We start from the raw sequence: 18170 nt of genomic DNA on the forward strand, positions 1-18170 counted from the left end.
CCCCGCCCCCGGCCCCGGCTCCGGCCCCCGCCCGCGTCCACGTCGCCCCCTCAACGCCTGCACAGCTCCGCCCCGCGTGGGCACCCGTCAGCCCCGCCCCCGCGCTAGGACGCACAAGGTGTGAGCCGCACGCTGGCGTCATCAGGCAGCGCCTGCGTGGGCGTGGCCAGGTGGTTCCCCGGCGCCAGCGAGCCGCAGACATGGCGCCCGCAGCCGCCGGCCCCGCGGAGGTGGTTCGCGCGGCGCAGAAGGACGACTACTACCGCGGCGGGCTGCGGAGCGCGGCGGGCGGCGCCCTGCACAGCTTGGCGGGTGAGCCCGGGCCTGCAGCGGGGGAGAGGGGACCCCAGCGTGCGTCCGGGCAGCGGGCGGGGACCGCGGGGCTGGGGGCGCTGAGCGGCGCGGAGGTGTGGGCGGGAGCAGCGGCTTGTGGTTACGTTACACCTCGACTTCTTTTGTGCCAAGTAACGTTCTCGGTGCTTCACGAACACTGCCTGTTTAATTCTCAAAACGTCGTTCCCAGGTAGGACTCCGTTGGTGTACCTCGTTTTACGGAGGGAACTCGGGGTTCCGTAGACGCATTTAACTCGCCTGAGGACACAAGCAGCTATGAGGGGGCGGGTTTGATGCCGGACGGCAGTCTCGGCTTGAGTACTTGGTCACCGTCCTACCCTCCCGGCCCTGTGGCCCTTCCGGGTCTAGTTACCCTGGCGGGCCCCGCAGGGGGGCATGGCTGCAGGTGGGGAGGTTCTCCGGAGACTGTCAGACGAGGCGGGAGACCTGGAGCAGCACGGAGGCCAGGACCGAGAGAAGAGTGTGGTTTAGGACGGTCTCAGCCTCGTGGAGGGGTGGCTGGACCTTGGCAGCAGGAGGAGCCAAGGAAGGATTGGACCCTTACCACCGCGCCCCCTGCACCCTCTTTCTCAGGTGCAAAGAGGTGGCTGGAGTGCAGGAGAGAGGTCGAGCTGCTGTCGGATGTGGCCTACTTTGGCCTCACCACATTTGCAGGTAGCGGTCCTGGTGGGACCTTGAGCCCAAGGGGCCCAGGACACACCAAGCCTGGGGGTGGGGGTGCTGCCAGCAGAGTGAGACGCTCCTGGAGGTGCTGCCCCGTGTCCCTGGAGCTGGCCCAGACGCAGTCTTAGGGGGAGGAGGAGAGGCCAGGCCCTGAGCCCCAGCTGGAGCCTCTGAAACTCCCAGGGTCACCTCTGTGCCCTCCTCTCTTCCTTTTTGTGTTCCTGGGAACCTTTGTCCTCAACTTTGCCCAGAGTGCCATTGGATCTGTTTCTCTGTGGGTGAGTTCTGTGGTTCAGCGGGGGTCCCAGCACTAAGCCCTGTCACAGGGCAAGGTCAGCGGGGCTCCAGTGGAGCGTCATTCTTCGGAGGAAAGGCAGGGACCTGAAAGCAAAATCTAGTACGAGGAGAAAGAAAAGGATGGCAGGCCCCTGCCTCAGTTTCTCATGAGGGTCACCCCCACGCCCTCACCCGGCAGGCTACCAGACCCTCGGGGAGGAGTATGTTGGCGTCATCCAGGTGGACCCATCCCGGAGCAGAGTGCCCTCAAGGCTGCGCCGTGGCGTGCTGGTGGCGCTGCACACCATCCTGCCCTACCTGCTGGACAAGGCCCTGCTGCACCTGGAGCTCGAGCTGCAGGCTGATGCCAATGGCGCCAGACCCTCGCAGGGCAGCCTGGCACTGGGTGGGCGTGGCCGGTCGGGATCGAGGCACTGGGTGCGCCAGCACGTGGCCGCCCTGACAGAGCAGCAGAAGAGGACGCTCCTGCGGGCGGTGTCGGTGCTCAGGCAGGGCCTCGGCTGCCTCCAGCGGCTCCACGTGGCCTGGTTCTACATCCAGGGCGCCTTCTACCACTTGGCCAAGAGGCTCACAGGAGTCACTTACGTAAGTCGCTGGTGCTGTCCCAACTCGCTGGACTCTGGCTGCTGTGTGTTCAGCTTCTGGCAGCTAGCAGGGTCACAGGGCTGGAGCCAAGATCCTCTACTGAAAAACATGGGTTTTATTGCATCACATTTGCTAAAAGACCCTAGAAAGTCAACCCTGAGGGTAAGGCACGCCTGCCTGCCTGCAGCCAGCACTTGCACGCCACCCTGCTGTTGACTCTGAGAAGCTGCCGAGGCTCCAGGCCCCCGGGCCCCACGCCAGCTCCTTCCCAGCTGCCCTGCCCGAGGGTCAGGTGTAGCGACGCCTCCTGTCACTGCCAGGACCTTCCCTGGACTGAGCCTGCCAAGCAGTCCCACTTTTCGTCCTGTTTCTCACCTGGTGCCTTTGCTTCCAGATTCACCCAGAAAGTCTCAACTCAGGCCCCTGATCACCAGAGGGTCACCCGCTTTCTCGCCTCACTTGGCAGCACTGTCCTGAGCACCTGCCTCTCCCCTCTCCGGCCTCAGCCCTCAGCGTGCACGCTCATGAGAGCGGACGGCCCCGGCGTAAGCCAGGGTGTGTGCTGAGCTGCTGTGGCAAAGGGCCGGAAAAACAGCCTCAACCCAGACAGAGGGCTTTTGCTCTCCAGCGGCCTTCTCTGCACGGGCACATGGGGCCTGGCTGGGGGGCTCCCAGCTGAGGGGAGGGAGACCAGAATGGAGGGCAGCGGACTTTCCCTTGACGTTGGGCACATCGCTAGCTGCAGTGTCATCTGGGTGGTCTTGAGTCAAGGGGGGAGCCAGGCGTCCTGCTAAAAGCCAGGAGCTTCTCTGTTCGTGTGATAGAGAAGCTGGTTAACGGTATCTGCCTGGGGGGCTTTTCCTCCGAACCCCCCCGCCGTGCTGTTTTTCTCCGGGTTCTTTGCCGGTACCTTTTCTGAGATGTGAGTCCCTCAGTGTACCTCCCCACCCCCCAAATCCTCGCCTGCAACCAGAGGGACTGCAGACTGGGAGTCTGGGCAGTCTTCCTTGCCCTCACTCAGTCCCCTTGGAAGTGAGGCCCCGAGCTGTCCAGCAGCGGCCCCCACTTGGTGCTCAGACCTTACAGGGTGCTCCTGCCCTCCTCACTCAGCAAAGAGGCCCCATGATCACTCTCTGTGCCCCCACCTTGTGCCAGGAGGGCAGGTTTTGGCATCATTCGATGGGGCACTCTACCGCCAGGGGGTGGCCTGGCGCCCAGGCTGCTCAGTGCGTTGTGCCAGCCGATCGTGTGACTGTCCCTTGGGGTCCTTGACAGCTTCGCGTGCGCTGCCCAGCTACAGAGGACCCGAGGGCTCGAGCCAGCTACAGGCTGCTGGGGCTCGCGTCCCTGCTGCACCTGGCGCTGTCCGTGGGCCTGCAGCTGCACGGCTTCGGGCGGCGGCAGCGTGCCCGGCGGGAGTGGAAGCTGCACCGCGGCCTGTCCCAGCACAGGTGTGGGGACGGCGGGAGGGTGTGGGGCCCTAGCTCGGCTGCTCCAGCCCAGGGGGTGGGGGCGGGGGTGGGGGCTAAGCAGGCATTGCCAGGACTCTTGAGGTAAATTTTGGGGTCTCCCTGCCCCACCTCCAGGAGCCACATGGAAGAGAAAGCCGTTTCCAGAAACCCCACGTGTACGCTGTGCCTGGAGGAACGCAGACACTCCACAGCCACGCCCTGCGGCCACCTCTTCTGCTGGGAGTGCATCACCCAGTGGTGCGACACCAAGGTGGGTGCGCCCAGGGTCAGCAGCTGTGATTCGGGAGCACAGGCTCCACGAGCAGGTGCACAGGCCAGCCCAGGCGGCTGCCCAGGAATCAAGAAGCCTGGCCCAGACACATCCTAGGAGGGGATGGGAAGGTGGGCCTCTTTCTAAAGCTCCCAGGTGAACCGTTTACGGGACATACCCAGAGTCAGGGTGCTAGAGTTGTGCATCCAGAGGCCTTGCCGGGAGGTGGGGACAGCAGCCCGGCCCTGAGGTTCCATTCCTAGAGTCTCCCCCGACCCTGCCGCTGCTTGGAAGCCCGGCTCGCCTGCACGCACACGGCCCTCTCCAGCTAGACAGATGGCAGCCCTCAGCATGCAGAGCCACCTACTCCAGCCTTTTGAGACCTCGGGGTGGAGGCCGGGTCCTCCACGCTGACTCCGGGGAGGGCCGGGGTTCCTGGGCCCCCCACCAGCCCTGCCACCCAGGCTCAGCCCAGATCCAGCCTTCTCAGGGCGGAGGGTGGGGAGGGCCGCACAGGTGAGGTAGGTAAACAAGGGGCGGGATGTGTGCCTCACAGTTTAAACGCCCCGTCCTCTTTCTTACTTGAGGACATTCACCTCCAGCGGTTGGTCAAGGGGCATTCCTCAGGGCCTGTGTCCGGGGTCCACAGTGGCCGTGGCCTCAGAGCCTGGCTGCAGCTGACTTAGAATCAGCACCTGTGAAATGTCTGCACCATGTGGGTCCCACTGGATTGGCACACAGCCTCCACTTAGGGGCCCCTGCTCCCCATTCTGAGGGATTCCCTCAAGAACACAGGTGCCGCCTCCTGTAAGCGGCTGGCCCCAGGCAGGAACACCTAGTGGGAGACCAGCAGACCTTCCTGGGGACAAGAGAGAATCCGACCGGCCCCTAGGGGCGGGGCCACTGGGACTGAGCCGGACAGGGCCCCGCGTGCTCCTCTCAACACAACCCGACGTAGCGGCCACGAGCGCCGTCGCCAGCCCCGTCACCACACGGACAGACAGGCTGCCTCCCTGGCCTGGCCACTGCTCCCGGCTCCACTCCCCCACTCCCCCAGGGTTAAGGCCTTCCCTTCAGGTTTGTGTATTCTGAAAAAAGTGCTTTTTGGAAATGGTCTTCATTCGAAGTTAATAGACACGTGTGCACGTCCCACGGGTTACTGCAGATGCCGCTGTGGGAGGGCCTGTGGCGGGGGCTGTGCTGGCCACAGCCTACATGCGCCTCCTCCTCCCCTTTGCAGACGGAGTGCCCTCTCTGCAGGGAGAAGTTCCCTCCCCAGAAGCTCGTCTACCTGCGGCACTACCGCTAACCTGACCGAGGACCCCAGGACTCTTTCTTGGTATCAGGAGAGAAACTCGATCCGTTCTCAAGGTTAACTTTACTTGCACAGAAATCATTAAATTCTGAGATTTCATTTCCTGTCACATAAACTGCGCCAGCAGCTCGGGGAGAGGCTGGATCTGCCTGCACGATGGCAGGTCCGAGGCCTCTGGGCTGAGTGTGGGCCCACAGCGCAGAGGGCAAAGCAGCAGCTGGGGCCGAGCCTGCCGGGGGGCCGCACCACACCCCCACTGTGGTGCATCTGGGTCACTTCTTCAGGAGCCGGACTCTGCTGGACCAGGTTGCTTTCATCCCGTCCCCAAACCATACAGGTGAAAGTTAGCTTCGGAAATGGGACCAGCCATTCACGTGATGAGAAAATGAGTCTGTATCAGGCAGTCAGGGTTTGGCCTGAATGGGCAAGTGTGGGGAACAGCGGACAGCAGGGCTTACCCACTGGCCAATCCGCCCGCCCCAACGACCTGGAAACCTTGCCCTCATCAGAGGCAGGCTTCTGGTGGCTCGGCCACGTCCATTCACAGGAGTACAAAGACTCCAAGGAGCCGTATCTCCACCTGAGATGCGTGGCTCATACCTTTTAATACATGTTCCAGTTTGTTTCCCATTTTAGAAAACGGAAGTCTGCATTTTGCTGGGGTCTGCTCAGAGCTCCACGGTGTAGAGCACGGTTCTCCACTTTCTGAACACCTAACCCATAGCTACCTCTCAGAGCTCAGCTCCCGAGGCCTGGGCAGGCTGGCTGCTCACACCAGCTCACCGCTGTGTCCAGCCTACTTCCTGCCACCTTTTTGTTACTTTCAGGTCTTTAAAAGTATTTAACTTGTGCCGGAGACTGGTCTTTGCCATAAGCTCTCTTAAGAAACGGACTCCACAGGAGCGTAGGTGTATTAAGAAGGCCGTCAGGGTGAACTGAAGATCACATTTCACAAAGGGCAAGAACCTGTGGTCAGGATGTCCCGCCCCCCGTGCGAGGCTGCGGCCCAGGCTTCTGGGAGAGGCCTCTACAGACCATTCCAGCAGCTGAGCGGACACAGTCGTCCAGGAATGCATCGCTCCACACTCCTCGGTTACTGCAGGCCGGCCAACTGAGACAGGTCACCGTGACCACAGGCCAGACTGAAGAGCCCCGAGAGAGGGGCCCCACGCTTCCTGAGGCCCTTTATGTACACCCTGACCAAGCGCAGACCATTTCCCGTCACATTTTAGGCCTGAGCATTTACCAGGAAAACGGTATGAAAAGTAAAAGTGTCCAGGGTTTCAACATCTCACGTGCCACAATATTGTATCAAAGATACTGATCCAGAGTATCATTTAAGTACCGAGATTAAAATACAGGATCAGGTACCTAAGAGGTCTTCGTATGGCCTCTTAAAAGCAAGAGGAGCTCAACTTCAGATATCTGCAAAAATTGGCCCAAAAAAGCCAGACAGTAAACACATTCAGTGCCTAAAGCCCTAAAACAGACGGGAAACTGCAGAGAGCTACAAATCTGCAGTGCCTGAGACCAGGAGGACGCCCTGGGCCTGCCCCTCAGCACCGGTGCCCCAGTGACCGGCCCAGCTCAAGTGCTTGTTCACGGGCAGCGAGCTGTCGTGTTTCAGATAAAGACTCCACAAGAAAGGGGACACTGTCTTTAATAAAGTTGGAATTAAAAAGTCACTTAGTAAAATGTTTACGAGTATTTGTTTTTATCACATCAAAAAAGTTGACATGCGGGTCAGAGTTCTGTTTTCCCGTAGAAAGTGAGAAGCCGTGTGTGAAAACCCACAAACTGGTCTGCCCTTGCCCATTGTTTCTGGAAAGGGGCCACTGCATGAGAACAACTTCAAATTAATCAAAAACAACTCTTCAGGTATCAAAGAAATGTGTCAAAATAATTCCAAACAATTAAAATATAATATATATATTTATAATTCCAGGCCCTCAAAAGCAATCATGGTAATTAAGAACAAAGTTTTGAGTCATTATGATAAGAGACCAACTTTAAACATCTCTGGTGAGATGAAAGTGGGAAACTGGCATTAGAACCCCAGAGTTACTTGGAAATCACCTTTCAAATGTTCTTCCAACGCGCAGGAATCAGGTTAGCAGCATCCTCCAGCTGGGTGACGTGGCCACGGGCGTCCAGGGTGGGGGCAGCTGGGGCACAACCCGGCTCCTTCCGTGTAGGTCTGTTCCACAGCCGCCCAGCAAGAGACCACCCGCCCCTCCCCACGCCCCCACCCGGCTGTCCGCCCAGGCAGCAGTTTACTACAATTCTGTCCATTTGAACACTTGAATGTCACTGAAAAATAAATCAATGCAATTTGGTTTAAATGTCAGTTTCTTCAAGAACCTGATATTTCAGTTACAAATAATTGAAGCTCCTTTTTAAAAAGAAAATTCGACTCCCTCGAAATCAACTACTTTATGTGAAGGAAGAAGGCATTGTTACAATGGCTCAGAACCGTCCTCAGACTCTGTGGTGGGTCCGGCCGAGCACCTAGCTCGCAAACGTCTTGCCTGCGTCCTCCTTCCCCTTGTACGTCCTCTTGCCGTGCGTGAACGGGATGTACCGGTACTTTATCATGTGCTGGGGACAAACAGACTCGTTTTAGAGTGGCTTCACGATGAACTATGTTTTCTCCAAATCTGAATCCTGATCTTCTCTACACACAGGGCAAGGAAACCAGGGTTCCAATAAGCTTCTAGTCCCCTCCCCACCAGTGACACAGCAGAACCCTCCAGAGCCCACTGAGCTGTCCGAGCTCGCTGGAAATCCCGAGGGTCTGGGAAAGGTTTCCTGACCCCTTGCATGCAGGAAGGGCTAGGGCTCGGCTGGGGACCCCTATGATATACCCAGGGGCCCAGTGGGGCTAAAGTTGCTCTGGGGGCTGTTTGAGGGTAATGTTGGCATAACACACGCTGACTGGCCGGTGGGCCCTGGGCTCTGTGCCCCCAGGACATGCCAGTGAGGACAGCACAGCAGACCCGAGGGCTCGCCCACCAGGCCCCCGGGGAGCGGTTTGTGTGCCCGACAGCTGCACCGTTGGACAGGTATGTGTTGGCGGAAAGAGGCTGTGCCGTGTCCCTGTTGCACAGAGCTTCGGGACGCTCCAAGTACAGACAGACAAGACCCAAGCGGGGCTCTCAGCACCTCCCAGGGCGGCGGTGCCCACCCGCGCTCACCTTTATTTGCCTCTTCATGGTGATACAGAAAAGCATGATGAAGTACATCACCAGGATGGGCCAGAACACCGGGACATTGAAAGCCTCAAAGAAGGTGCAGGCCATGGCCACGAGGATGCCCTTGGTCGCCGCATGCCTTAAAGTAGGGGAGGAGGTCAGTGCCACCAGCTGCCCCGCCATCTGGGGCCACGGCAGCATCCCTACTTGGGGCAGTAGGGGCGCGGTGTGTGTTTCCTACAGAGTGCACAGCATGTAACTACAAACACAGCATTCCCTCAGTCCCTCGAAAGGCCCCGGTTTCCTTCCAAAATTACAGTGTGAAACATTCAGCAAAGAGGTGCGACTGCTCAGGCCAACTTGGGCGTCTCTCGTCTGCCACCTGGCAGGCCCCTCCCCTGGGCTGTGCATCGCTGAGGAGATCCTGCGGCACCCAGGCGGCTCCCTCCAGCTCAGGGCCCAGCCCACCGGACTCACGGCTACTGAAAATGCTCCTCGGCACTCCCCTTTCCTACAGGACAAAGGCCAACTTCCTCGGGGGACGTGCAGGGCCGTCTTGCCTGCCTTCTGCTCCCTCCCAGCAGTGCCCTCACTCCAGCCCTTCCTGCCCAGCCCGCAGACTTGCAGAGTGCCTGCCACATCCCACACACAGCCCCAAGAACACAAAGTAAAGGTGTGGCAGCTTTTCCCTTCGGGTTTTTGCTCCACCAAATAGAGGACAGACGAGGTCACAGCCTTCATGTGGTGGGGGTCCCCTTCATGCATGCTTCACGCATGACAGCAGGGGTCACCTGTCCACCTGTCACATGCATCCTCATGCAACATCACACAGATGTCACCGCCTCCAGGAGGCCTGGGGGACAAGCCAAGTCCCATCCAAGCCCACCCCAGAACACAGCACTTGCAGTGAAAGCAGACTGCCCCAAGGCTGGACCAGCCCTGCCTCTGTGCAGGCACCCTGAGCAGGAGGGCGGGGAACATGGTCCACTCGTGCCAGCAACCAGAAGGGGTGCGGTGCGAGGGGCGGCACACAGGCCGGCCCGTCTGTGCAGGGCAGCCAGAGCCTGGGCACGCATCCCTCCCAAGGCCCACGTCCGAACACACCCTGGACCCTCCGCCCCGGAAGCAGCTTCTCTTCGGCTAGTTCCAAAGGGCCACCAGGCACTGGGCTCTCCTGCAGGGGCCCCTGTGACCTGCCTCCACACCCCGCCAAGGACAGCAACTCGCATTTTGGATCAATGTTCCACACACACACACACACACACACACACACTAAAACTCTCGTTTCTTTCAGAAGTCTTTGCTGTCTAACGAAAACAAAAACCCTCTGTTCTCACTCTTATTAGCCACACTGAGGACAAATGTCTTTCTCAACTACCCTTAGGAATTAACTCACCAAAATTTAAACTCTGGAAGCCTTCGAATAAAGGGCCGGAACTCCTCGTTCTGTTTGGTTGGTAATGAGGGGCCATCATCTGAAAGGCAGAATGTCAGTGCGATGGAGCGGGCGCCTCATCCACCTGCCCCCATCACATTTATAAGTTTCCCCTAAAGCTTCTGAACTAGCCTAACGCATGAAACACACATTTATGTTATTTAGCCAAACAACATGGAGAACCTTCAAATGATTTCGGAATCAATTCATTGCTTTAAAAGATTCAGAATAGAATTTCTTTTTTAAAAGAACTACACTTTTTAAATGATTGCGTAAAATTAAACTGCAGACCAATTTTCAGACACACATCAACTGTAGCACACAAAGGCACACAGGAAAAATGAGAACATTTAGGGAAAAGGAGCGGAGAAACACACAAAGCTTTATCTGCTGAGAGTCCAACTCAGAACAGCTGCCCCCCACGCTGATCCCCACCCCCACTGAGCCCTCCTGGCTGAGCAACCCCCCAACACTGAGCACTCCTGAGCACCCCTGGCTGAGACCCCCCCATGCTGAGGAGCCCCCACACTGAGCCCCCCCTAGCTGAGCCCCCCACGCTGAGCTGGGTATAGTCAGGCGGCCCCACCCTGCCCAAGGCAGACGCCCTGCCCAGCTACACACACGAACCGAGGCCTATGGAGAAGCTCTCCTAATCATCTTCTAATACCCCCAAATGGCAACAAATGGGAGTGTTGTTTCCTTTCACATTTTCATTAAATACTCCATAGAGAAAAACCACAGGCTTCTGGTCAGGACTGGAGCAGCCTGGAGAAGACCGCTTGTACTCAGGAAGTACCGCCGTCACAAGGGGAATCCACGGGCAGGCAGCTGTGCCCGGGTTTTTCAGACAGCGGCGACACATGTTGGCAGGAGTGACCGAGTCTCCACATGTCTGTACCCCTCCCCCTCCCCGGCTGGACAGTCAGGTGTGCACTTGGCCCTCCTAACCTGGCCCAGGTATGGCCAGGAACAGTTTGAGTCGAGAACTTTTCAACCTGTCCTCCTGGGAAATCAGGGAGTGCCACCACCCTCAATGGGGCCCAACCGTGGATGGTCAGGATCCCAGTGGCCACTTTTGGTCACAGCGAGCTGCCCGTGGAAACCTCTGGGTCCCCAGGAAGAGGACCTACCCGAGGAGCATAGACAGGACTTGAGGACAGGCGGGCTCTTCGGCAGGAGTGCCACCCCTGCTCCCACGCGACCCTGGCCAAGTCTCGTGACCCCGGGCGCCTCCGCTTCCTCACTCGCAACAGAGTAGCAGGAATACCCAGCCCGCATGAGGCATGACAACTAAGGTTTAATGTCTCAATCTACACCCAAGTGTATCCTCACCGAGGTTCTAAATACATTTTAAACACCAAGACGACAGTCTCAAAAGTTCGGATTTCAAAGGTTTCTAGAGAAAATGAGGCATCTGTGAAGTGTACAAAATCACAAACCTCCCGAACAGACAGAACCAAGCAGACGATCTCTACTATACCTGAGTCCTCCATCAAGGAAGGGTCCACTTTGGGCGAGAGAAAGGCTATGAAAAGATTGAGGTGGTAGATCCCCAAGGCGTAGGTCACGATGTACCAGCCCTGCAAGAGAGGAGCACTCGGTCAGTGACACAGCCCAGCGCCCGTGCCCTGAAGCAGCCCCCCAACGTTCCAGTAACTCACGACCTTGCTTTAGCTCAACCTCAAAGCATGCACAACTTACTTCCAGTCCGGAGATTGCAAGAAGTGACAAGAAGGCACAGTGAACATCCACAATGACAGTTTATCTCAAATTACTTTGTGAGTGTGACAGCGGACAAGCCACGGTGCAAACGGTAGACTTCTGCAGGGGTCCCGGTGGATGCACGGAGCACCTGAAGCCACCAGCTCCCCAGCAGGGATGCAGGAGAAGGGGAGGCTTTCCCCAAAGCCACACGCCTGAGCGGGGCCACACCATGGGGCAGGTGTGGATCGTACATTGAGGGACACTGGCATGTACACCTGGCCCAGACCCTGCCTCACCGATGGCTACCTGACCCAGAAGATAGGATCTGAGCTGTCACTCAGGATGTGCTAGTATTCCTGCCGGTGGGCCCCCATACCACCACACACTGGTCAGGGCTGTTAATAATCTTTGCCCAGAAGAAATCCAGAACCGGAAAATCAGGAAATCAAGAATGAGGTTAAAAAAATGTGGAGGGGCGCCTGGGTGGCTCAGTCAGGTTAAGCGTCTGCCTTCAGTTCAGGTCGTGGTCTCAGGGTCCTGCGATCGAGTCCCATATGCAGCTCCCGGCTCAGTGGGGAGTCTGCTTCTCTCTCTCCCTCTTACCCTGCTTGTGTGTGCTCTCTCCCAAATAAATAAAGTCTTTAGAAAAACAAAGACAAAACAAAAAAAAAAATTGTGGAGCCAAACCCTCCTCAGGAGACGCAAAGATGGGAGCACCCGCACACCATCACGTACTCCTGATTAAATCCATTTTTTTTTTAAAGATTTTATTTATTAGGGGCGCCTGGGTGGTTCAGTCGTTAGGCGTCTGCCTTCGGCTCGGGTCATGATCCCAGGGTCCAGGGATCGGGCCCCGCATCGGGCTCCCTGCTCTGCGGGAAGCCTGCTTCTCCCTCTCCCACTCCCCCTGCTTGTGTTCCCTCTCTCGCTGTGTCTCTCTCTCAAATAAATAAAATCTTTATTTTTCTTTTTTTCAAAGATTTTATTTATTTGAGAGAGAGAGCAGCGAAAGAGGGAACATAAGCAGGGGGAGAGGGAGAAGCAGGCTTCCCGCTGAGCAGGGAGCCCGATGCGGGGCCCGATCCCTGGACCCTGGGATCATGACCCGAGCCGAAGGCAGACGCCTAACGACTGAACCACCCAGGCGCCCCTTAAATCCATTTTTAAAAGCATCAAGTTTACCCTATTAGACCAGAATGCAATGCATTATCAATTTTAAAAGCCTAAAAAAACGTGCATGCAAACACGAGGAAACCCTTCTGTCTTAAAACTTTCCAAGTCTGAAAACTACAGACTAGATGTGGAAAGCTCACGTAGCTTCATGCTGCAGAGCCACACCTGAGGGGCACCAAAGCAGGTGCAGACTTGGTTCAGAAGACAACTGCATCCCCATCCCACCTGCACCCCTAAATCGAGGTCTCCGGGTCACTCTTTCCATTAGAGAACGGACCAAGTTCCCATTCAAACAACAATCCTAACAACAATTACAGTAAATTCTAAGTCAATTATTAGCAAGGCCGCGCAGGCTGCGTCCGGCCACCCTGAACCCTCCTACTCTAGAAATAGAGGGAAAAACCCACATCCCATCCAAGGCCACATTTGGACAGTGTGGACATGGCAGGGGCTCGGCTCCCAGCCCACACCTACCTGCAGGAGGTAAACTCGAATCATATAGACGAAGCTCAGGCCCAGTGTCACCACCCATCGCACGGCCGTGTAAGGCGTGGACTTGTCTAGCCAGGACTGATAGATCTAGAAAGACAGGAGTTCACATGCGCTGTGGACCGCAGAGCACCAGCTTCGGACTTCAAGTCAGCAACACAAGGCAGTGACTATTAACCCAAATTCCTGAAACAGGCCCACCCCTGAAGCAAAAATAGTACAGGACGATCTCTCACAGCAGCCAATCCTACAGGATCAGCCTGAGGGGTCGTTATGAGGTCACCTAACCTCACCCAGAGAGCACGAAGCATGTGGGCACCTTACACGGGGCTCACTCTCGGAGTCCCGCCCCTCCCAGAGCTGGCCCCAGCCCTGCCCAGCAGCCACAGGGGGCCCCTGCCTCTGCCCTCAGGACAGTGAGCCACAGCCCGACCTCTGGCAGGTGTGGAGCTCAGGCACGGTGGGCACAAAGCGGTGGAGTTTCCAGAAGGAATCCTTGGTTTTACCCAGATATGCACGTGCATTGTGTGCAAGTACACATAATTAGCAGACATACATGCATTGTTTAATTTTAATTGTGATTAATTTTAATTTTTTTTTTTAATAATTTTAATTTTTAAACTTAATTTTTTATGAAAAATTTCAACCGTTCATAAAAGCAGAAGTACCCACAGCCTGGCTTCAATAATTGTGAAATTTTCCAAATGTTCTTTTTTAATTTTAAGAACATACGTTTTTAATTCTAAGCCAAAACATCAGTCTACACAACCGGTCACTGAACGTAGCAGCTTCAGGCGCTGCTGACCACGGCAGCCTCAGCACAGCGCACAGGTACACCCCCAGGGCAGTGCAGAGCCGGGCCGGGGACAGTGAGCACACAGCAGCGGCCGCCCCACAGCCGTGCCGCCGAGGAACTAAGAAGGGCCTTCAGGTTCTTAAAGGTTGTTCGGGGACAAAAAAACAGAAAACAAGTGTAGGGCAGAGAACATAGGTGGCCTCCAAGGCCTAAACCACTGTCTGGCCCTTTACAGAGGACAGAGATGCGAGCACATTCGCAGCAGAGGGCAAGTGTAAACTGAGGCTGGGGAAAGTGAGCAGCTAGCGCCCCGGTGCCCTGCAGGAACACGTCCCGAGGTCGACCGTTTCTCACTCAGTTCAATTCATCAGTTCAAGTCAGTTCTGCAATTCATCCACACAAAAAAACCAACCTGTCCAAGTCTTGTGAAAAATCTGTACACCACAGAAGGTTTCCCATGGACAGAATCTCCAACACTGTCACCTTCGGACATTCTGTAACTGAAAAACATACAAAATACTTTAAATAAAAATATTCAAGGATCTCATCACTTTGCCCCATTTCCACCAACACGATCAAGCTAATTTCTTCAGTATTCACTTCTTCTTTCTGGGTGTCTTTGCCAGGAGGTGTCCAGGGAAAAGAAACAAGCAAGAGGGGCGCCTGCATGGCTCAGTCAGTTAAGCGTCGCCTTGTGATTTTGGCTAAGGTCATGATCTCAGGGTGGTGAGATGGAGCCCCACGTCAGGCTCTGCACTCAGCAGGGAGTCTACTTGAGATTCTCTCTCCCTCTCCCTCTGCCCTCAACTCACCACGCGTGCGTGCTCTAAAATAAATAAATAAAATCTTAAAAAAAAAAAAAGAAAGAAACAAGCAAGACACTCCGGTGGACAGCCAGAATGGTACGTGACACGCAAAGCAGCACTGGGTGGACTTCTGTTTCTGCTAATGTCACCTGGCCCGCACTCCTCCCGCTGGTCCTCAGGAGCTGCCCTTGCTGACCATGGAGTCCTGTGGACACACTTTCCCTGGGGCTGGTCCACACCACAGGCCACTGCACCCAGGTCTCCCTCCTCCGGTCTATTCCTAGGGTTCCCCCCCCGCCCCCGGCAACCCCTCTCTCCAGGCCCAGGCTCTGTCCAGGCTGCTCCCCAGGGCACCAGCAGCCAGCTGTGCAAGTCCTGGTCCTCTCAGGGCCTGGTCCTCCACTCCACAAACAGGAAAATGCCACCCAATTCCCAGCAAGGGAGCTGTCTGTGCCCCAGTTAGTCATCTGTAAGTGGAATTGATCGTATCTGCTCCTATTTCAACATGCTGTTGTGGATTCCATGAGGAATTAACTGATGAGAACCCAGATAACCAAGTGAGCTTAATCACCCCTATCTTACTAAGGACGATCGAGCCTCAAATAGTTTAAGCCACTTGCCCAAGGTCAGGAGCTGCTCTGCCAGACCTCAGCCTCTCTATCCGAGCACACTGCCACCCAAACCAGATGACTGAGGTGCTGGTGAAGACGCCCGGGGAAAGCTCACCGCTGCCCCCCAAACCCGTGCGCAGCACCTGCCCCAACGGGTACCACGGCAGGGTTGGGGCATGGAAGCAGACACAGACTCTGGCTCCAGGCCGGTGTCCAAGGCCCCTGAGCTGTATGGCAGCACAGCCTTGGCCTCCGCATCTGGCCAGTGGCACTCACGGACACAGCAGCCCTTCACATGCACACAGGAGAGTGGGGCTCACAACGGCTGCAGGGGCCCCACTGGCCAGCCTGCTCACACAGGGCTACAAGCCGAACCCACACCTGCCCGCGCCGTGCTTCTTAATCACATTCTCACGGTGAGTGCTCAGAACATCCTCTTTTTGAGATGAAGTCAGCAGGCTCATGTGACCCTAGACCTCAAGTGGAAAACTTTCAAGTACAGCTGAGATATTAAGACCACCTGACCAGCCCCCCAGCATCAGGTCTGCGTTACAGGTTTAACTGTGATTCCGTAAGCGTCGTAAGGAAGGGCAGAGGGCCAGGAGTGTCCAGGAGGTGATGGGGAAATGCTCTTTGCCCTCACGAGAGACACAGGAAGTCCAGATAAATGACTGAACTAAGCCGATGAAGTATGGCCCCCGGGGCCCCATCTCTTCAGGAGATGTATTTTTACACTCAAGTGAGAAAATCCCGTATTTTTTTTTTTTTTTAAAGATTTTTATTTATTTATTTGCGAGAGAGAGAATGAGAGACAGAGAGCACGAGAGGGAGGAGGGTCAGAGGGAGAAGCAGACTCCCTGCCGAGCAGGGAGCCCGATGTGGGACTCGATCCCGGGACTCCAGGATCATGACCTGAGCCGAAGGCAGTCGCTCAACCGACTGAGCCACCCAGGCGCCCGAAAATCCCGTATTTTAAGAGGGCCTAAATTAAAACTCATTCCCTAGGATGGCTGGCTTCCCTGTTTAGGCCAAAGCCAGGCCAGCAGAAAGCTACGTCAGTAATACTCCTTAACCTGTGGATCCTCACAAATTTTCTCTTCTTTTACTTCTTTATGACCAAGTGTTTACCCATAAAACCCTTTACTTGAACTGAGGCAGGAAAAGCAGTATTAGAACATGCCCTGGAAGCATGCACTCTAGCTAGAGATGTCTGCTTCCTTCAGATGAATGTGCAGAAATTATTCCAAACACGTCAGCCAGCCTCTGATTGTCTGACAAGCAACACATCCATCGTTACGTGGCTCTCCACGTCTCGAGGAGACTGTCACAGCAACATGAAGCACGGGAACTCTGGAGTCAAGCAGTCTCCTTCTAAAGTCCAGTTCGGTCACTTTCTAGCAGGACGGCCCGAGTGACCCCTCATTCCAATCTGCGAAACGGGGTGACAGCAAACGCACCCTCAACGGCTTCTCTCGGGGTGTGAGCTGTGTGAGCCTCAGAGCCTGGCACCGAGGGAGCGTGCTGGCCCCTCAGATGTGCTGGCCCTGCCTCGCACCAGCCCGGCTCCCATCCCCTTCCCTCTGCTCAGTTTGAAGGCCACCTCTGCACAAAGGCCCGCCCCATCAACAATCCCTAAGTCACATCAGCCTGTTTTTATTTCATGTAACAATCATTTTCTTATTTTCATCCTGTTTCTCTATTTCCTATTAGAATACAAGCCTCTTCAGGGGGAACCTTGTCTGGACCACTCCTGCGCCCTGCCACCCAAAAAGGCCCGTTACACAGCAGGCAATCAGCAAATTACCTGCCGGATTCAACTGTTTTATGCTCAGGCACACGCACACCAAAAAAAGAGTAAAAAGCAAAATAAAACCATTCCAAGGAGACCGTGAGTGTCATGCCTGAAACTGTGCACAAAACTCTCTCTGTGCCTAGTCCTGGGGCCCCACTTGCCCCAGTGTCTGCACTACTCAAATAGCAAGCACGGCATTTAAAGGATTATAACCCTCTGCCAGGCATCCGGATCACCCACGCTTCGCTCCTCCTCCCTCGTTCCTCCTAGGTCCGGTGCAGGGCAGTTCCACCTGCAACCTCTGGTGCCGTTCCCTCCGCTGAAATGCCCTTCCAGCGTCACCTACTCATTCTTAGCAACACCGCCCTCCCCGTCCAGGGCTCCTCCCGCCTCTGGGCACGACCATCCTGGAGGTCTGCACCTGGCCCTGACCACAGCGCACCTGGCCGAGGTCACCTCCTGCGCTCTACAGGAGCTGGCTCTCAATCACCGAGGACCCTGCTCACTCACGGGGGATTCTATCCCCGCGAAGTGAAAGACCAACCCCACTGAGAAGAACGAGTTTCGGGGAAACTTCAGGACTCCCAGGCCGCCTCTACTCTGAGGACGCGAGGGAGCGGAGCCCCGAAGAAGGTTCACGGGCGAGGGCGGCTGTGGGCTGTGCGATCCCCGGCGCGGGAGCACCGTCGGATGCAAAGTCGACCTGGAGAACTTTGGCTTTTGCGACCGTAATTTGCAGTATTTCCAGAGATCACCTTGAGCAACCTAACTCTTCGTCTCGACGATCTCCTACCCAAACCCTACAGACGAGCCACAGTACCGAGCGAGGACCCGACAAGGAAGAGCGACCGTCAGCGCACGAGCCGGGGGTGGGCAGCCAACCCCTCCCGGGCCGCGCCCGCGGGTGCGGGTGGGGGCGGTCCCTGCGCGCCCCCGGGGGACCCGGGACCCGCGACCCCAGCCCCCGCCCGGCCTAGCCCGCCGCCCCGCCCGCCCGCCCGGGGCCCGCCCCGCGCCCAGCCCCGCCCGCCCGGACCCCCGCCGCCCGCCGGCACCTCGCCGCTCCCTGCGGCCGAGCGCGGTCTCCGAGGGCCGCGGGAAGGAGGACGCGGGCAGGCGGCCGCGCCGGCGCTTCGCACGGTCCGGGAAGGGCCAGCCGAGCACTTCCGCTCTGTCCTGCGCGGCACCGCCTCCGGAGCCTCCAAGATGGCCGCCGGGGCGGAGCCGAGAGCCTCCA

At 56.8% G+C, this 18170-nt stretch overlaps 3 protein-coding genes across 5 annotated transcripts in view; 2 read left to right on the forward strand and 1 right to left on the reverse strand.

The window, feature by feature from the left end:
- Positions 1 to 38: 38 nt before the first annotated feature.
- PEX10 (peroxisomal biogenesis factor 10) lies at positions 39 to 5035 on the forward strand. 2 transcript variants are annotated; one of them, XM_036089585.2, is made up of 6 exons: positions 39 to 312; positions 928 to 1008; positions 1493 to 1899; positions 3175 to 3350; positions 3486 to 3621; positions 4862 to 5035. In XM_036089585.2, the coding sequence occupies exons 1-6, from the start codon at positions 201 to 203 to the stop codon at positions 4928 to 4930; spliced, it is 981 nt and encodes a 326-aa protein (XP_035945478.1). In that variant the 5' UTR covers positions 39 to 200; the 3' UTR covers positions 4931 to 5035. The 2 variants fall into 2 exon arrangements, with proteins under 2 accessions (XP_035945478.1, XP_077930015.1); XM_078073889.1 differs by lacking the exon at positions 39 to 312 and having other exon boundaries at positions 398 to 1008.
- A 2319-nt stretch (positions 5036 to 7354) lies between these two features.
- Positions 7355 to 18148, reverse strand: RER1 (retention in endoplasmic reticulum sorting receptor 1). 2 transcript variants are annotated; one of them, XM_036089580.2, is made up of 7 exons: positions 17989 to 18148; positions 14137 to 14224; positions 12914 to 13018; positions 11043 to 11142; positions 9524 to 9602; positions 8131 to 8266; positions 7355 to 7534 (listed from the first exon to the last, which is right to left on the reverse strand). In XM_036089580.2, the coding sequence occupies exons 2-7, from the start codon at positions 14215 to 14217 to the stop codon at positions 7445 to 7447; spliced, it is 591 nt and encodes a 196-aa protein (XP_035945473.1). In that variant the 5' UTR covers positions 14218 to 14224; positions 17989 to 18148; the 3' UTR covers positions 7355 to 7444. The 2 variants fall into 2 exon arrangements, with proteins under 2 accessions (XP_035945473.1, XP_077930016.1); XM_078073890.1 differs by lacking the exon at positions 12914 to 13018.
- The window catches only part of MORN1 (MORN repeat containing 1), a 53009-nt gene continuing 52556 nt past the window's right edge, over positions 17718 to 18170 (forward strand). The window contains exon 1 of the mRNA XM_036089577.2: positions 17718 to 17802. The gene's annotated coding sequence lies outside the window, so the exon portion shown is untranslated. The remainder of the gene's footprint in view (positions 17803 to 18170) is intronic.

Source organism: Halichoerus grypus, chromosome 5, assembly GCF_964656455.1.
Source record: "Halichoerus grypus chromosome 5, mHalGry1.hap1.1, whole genome shotgun sequence".
Taxonomy (NCBI): domain Eukaryota; kingdom Metazoa; phylum Chordata; class Mammalia; order Carnivora; family Phocidae; genus Halichoerus; species Halichoerus grypus.

Bases quoted from the DNA above. Each gene is read 5' to 3' on its own strand.
- PEX10 (XM_078073889.1), top strand. From the start codon at position 627: ATGCCGGACGGCAGTCTCGGCTTGAGTACTTGGTCACCGTCCTACCCT. The intron at 1,900-3,174 runs GTAAGTCGCTGG...GGTCCTTGACAG, and splicing joins GGCTCACAGGAGTCACTTAC to CTTCGCGTGCGCTGCCCAGC. The intron at 3,622-4,861 runs GTGGGTGCGCCC...TCCCCTTTGCAG, and splicing joins CCCAGTGGTGCGACACCAAG to ACGGAGTGCCCTCTCTGCAG.
- RER1 (XM_036089580.2), bottom strand. From the start codon at position 14,217: ATGTCCGAAGGTGACAGTGTTGGAGATTCTGTCCATGGGAAACCTTCT. The intron at 11,143-12,913 runs GTAGGTGTGGGC...CCTCTCTTGCAG, and splicing joins TTCGAGTTTACCTCCTGCAG to GGCTGGTACATCGTGACCTA. The intron at 8,267-9,523 runs GTGAGTTAATTC...CCCTACTTTAAG, and splicing joins CTTCCAGAGTTTAAATTTTG to GCATGCGGCGACCAAGGGCA.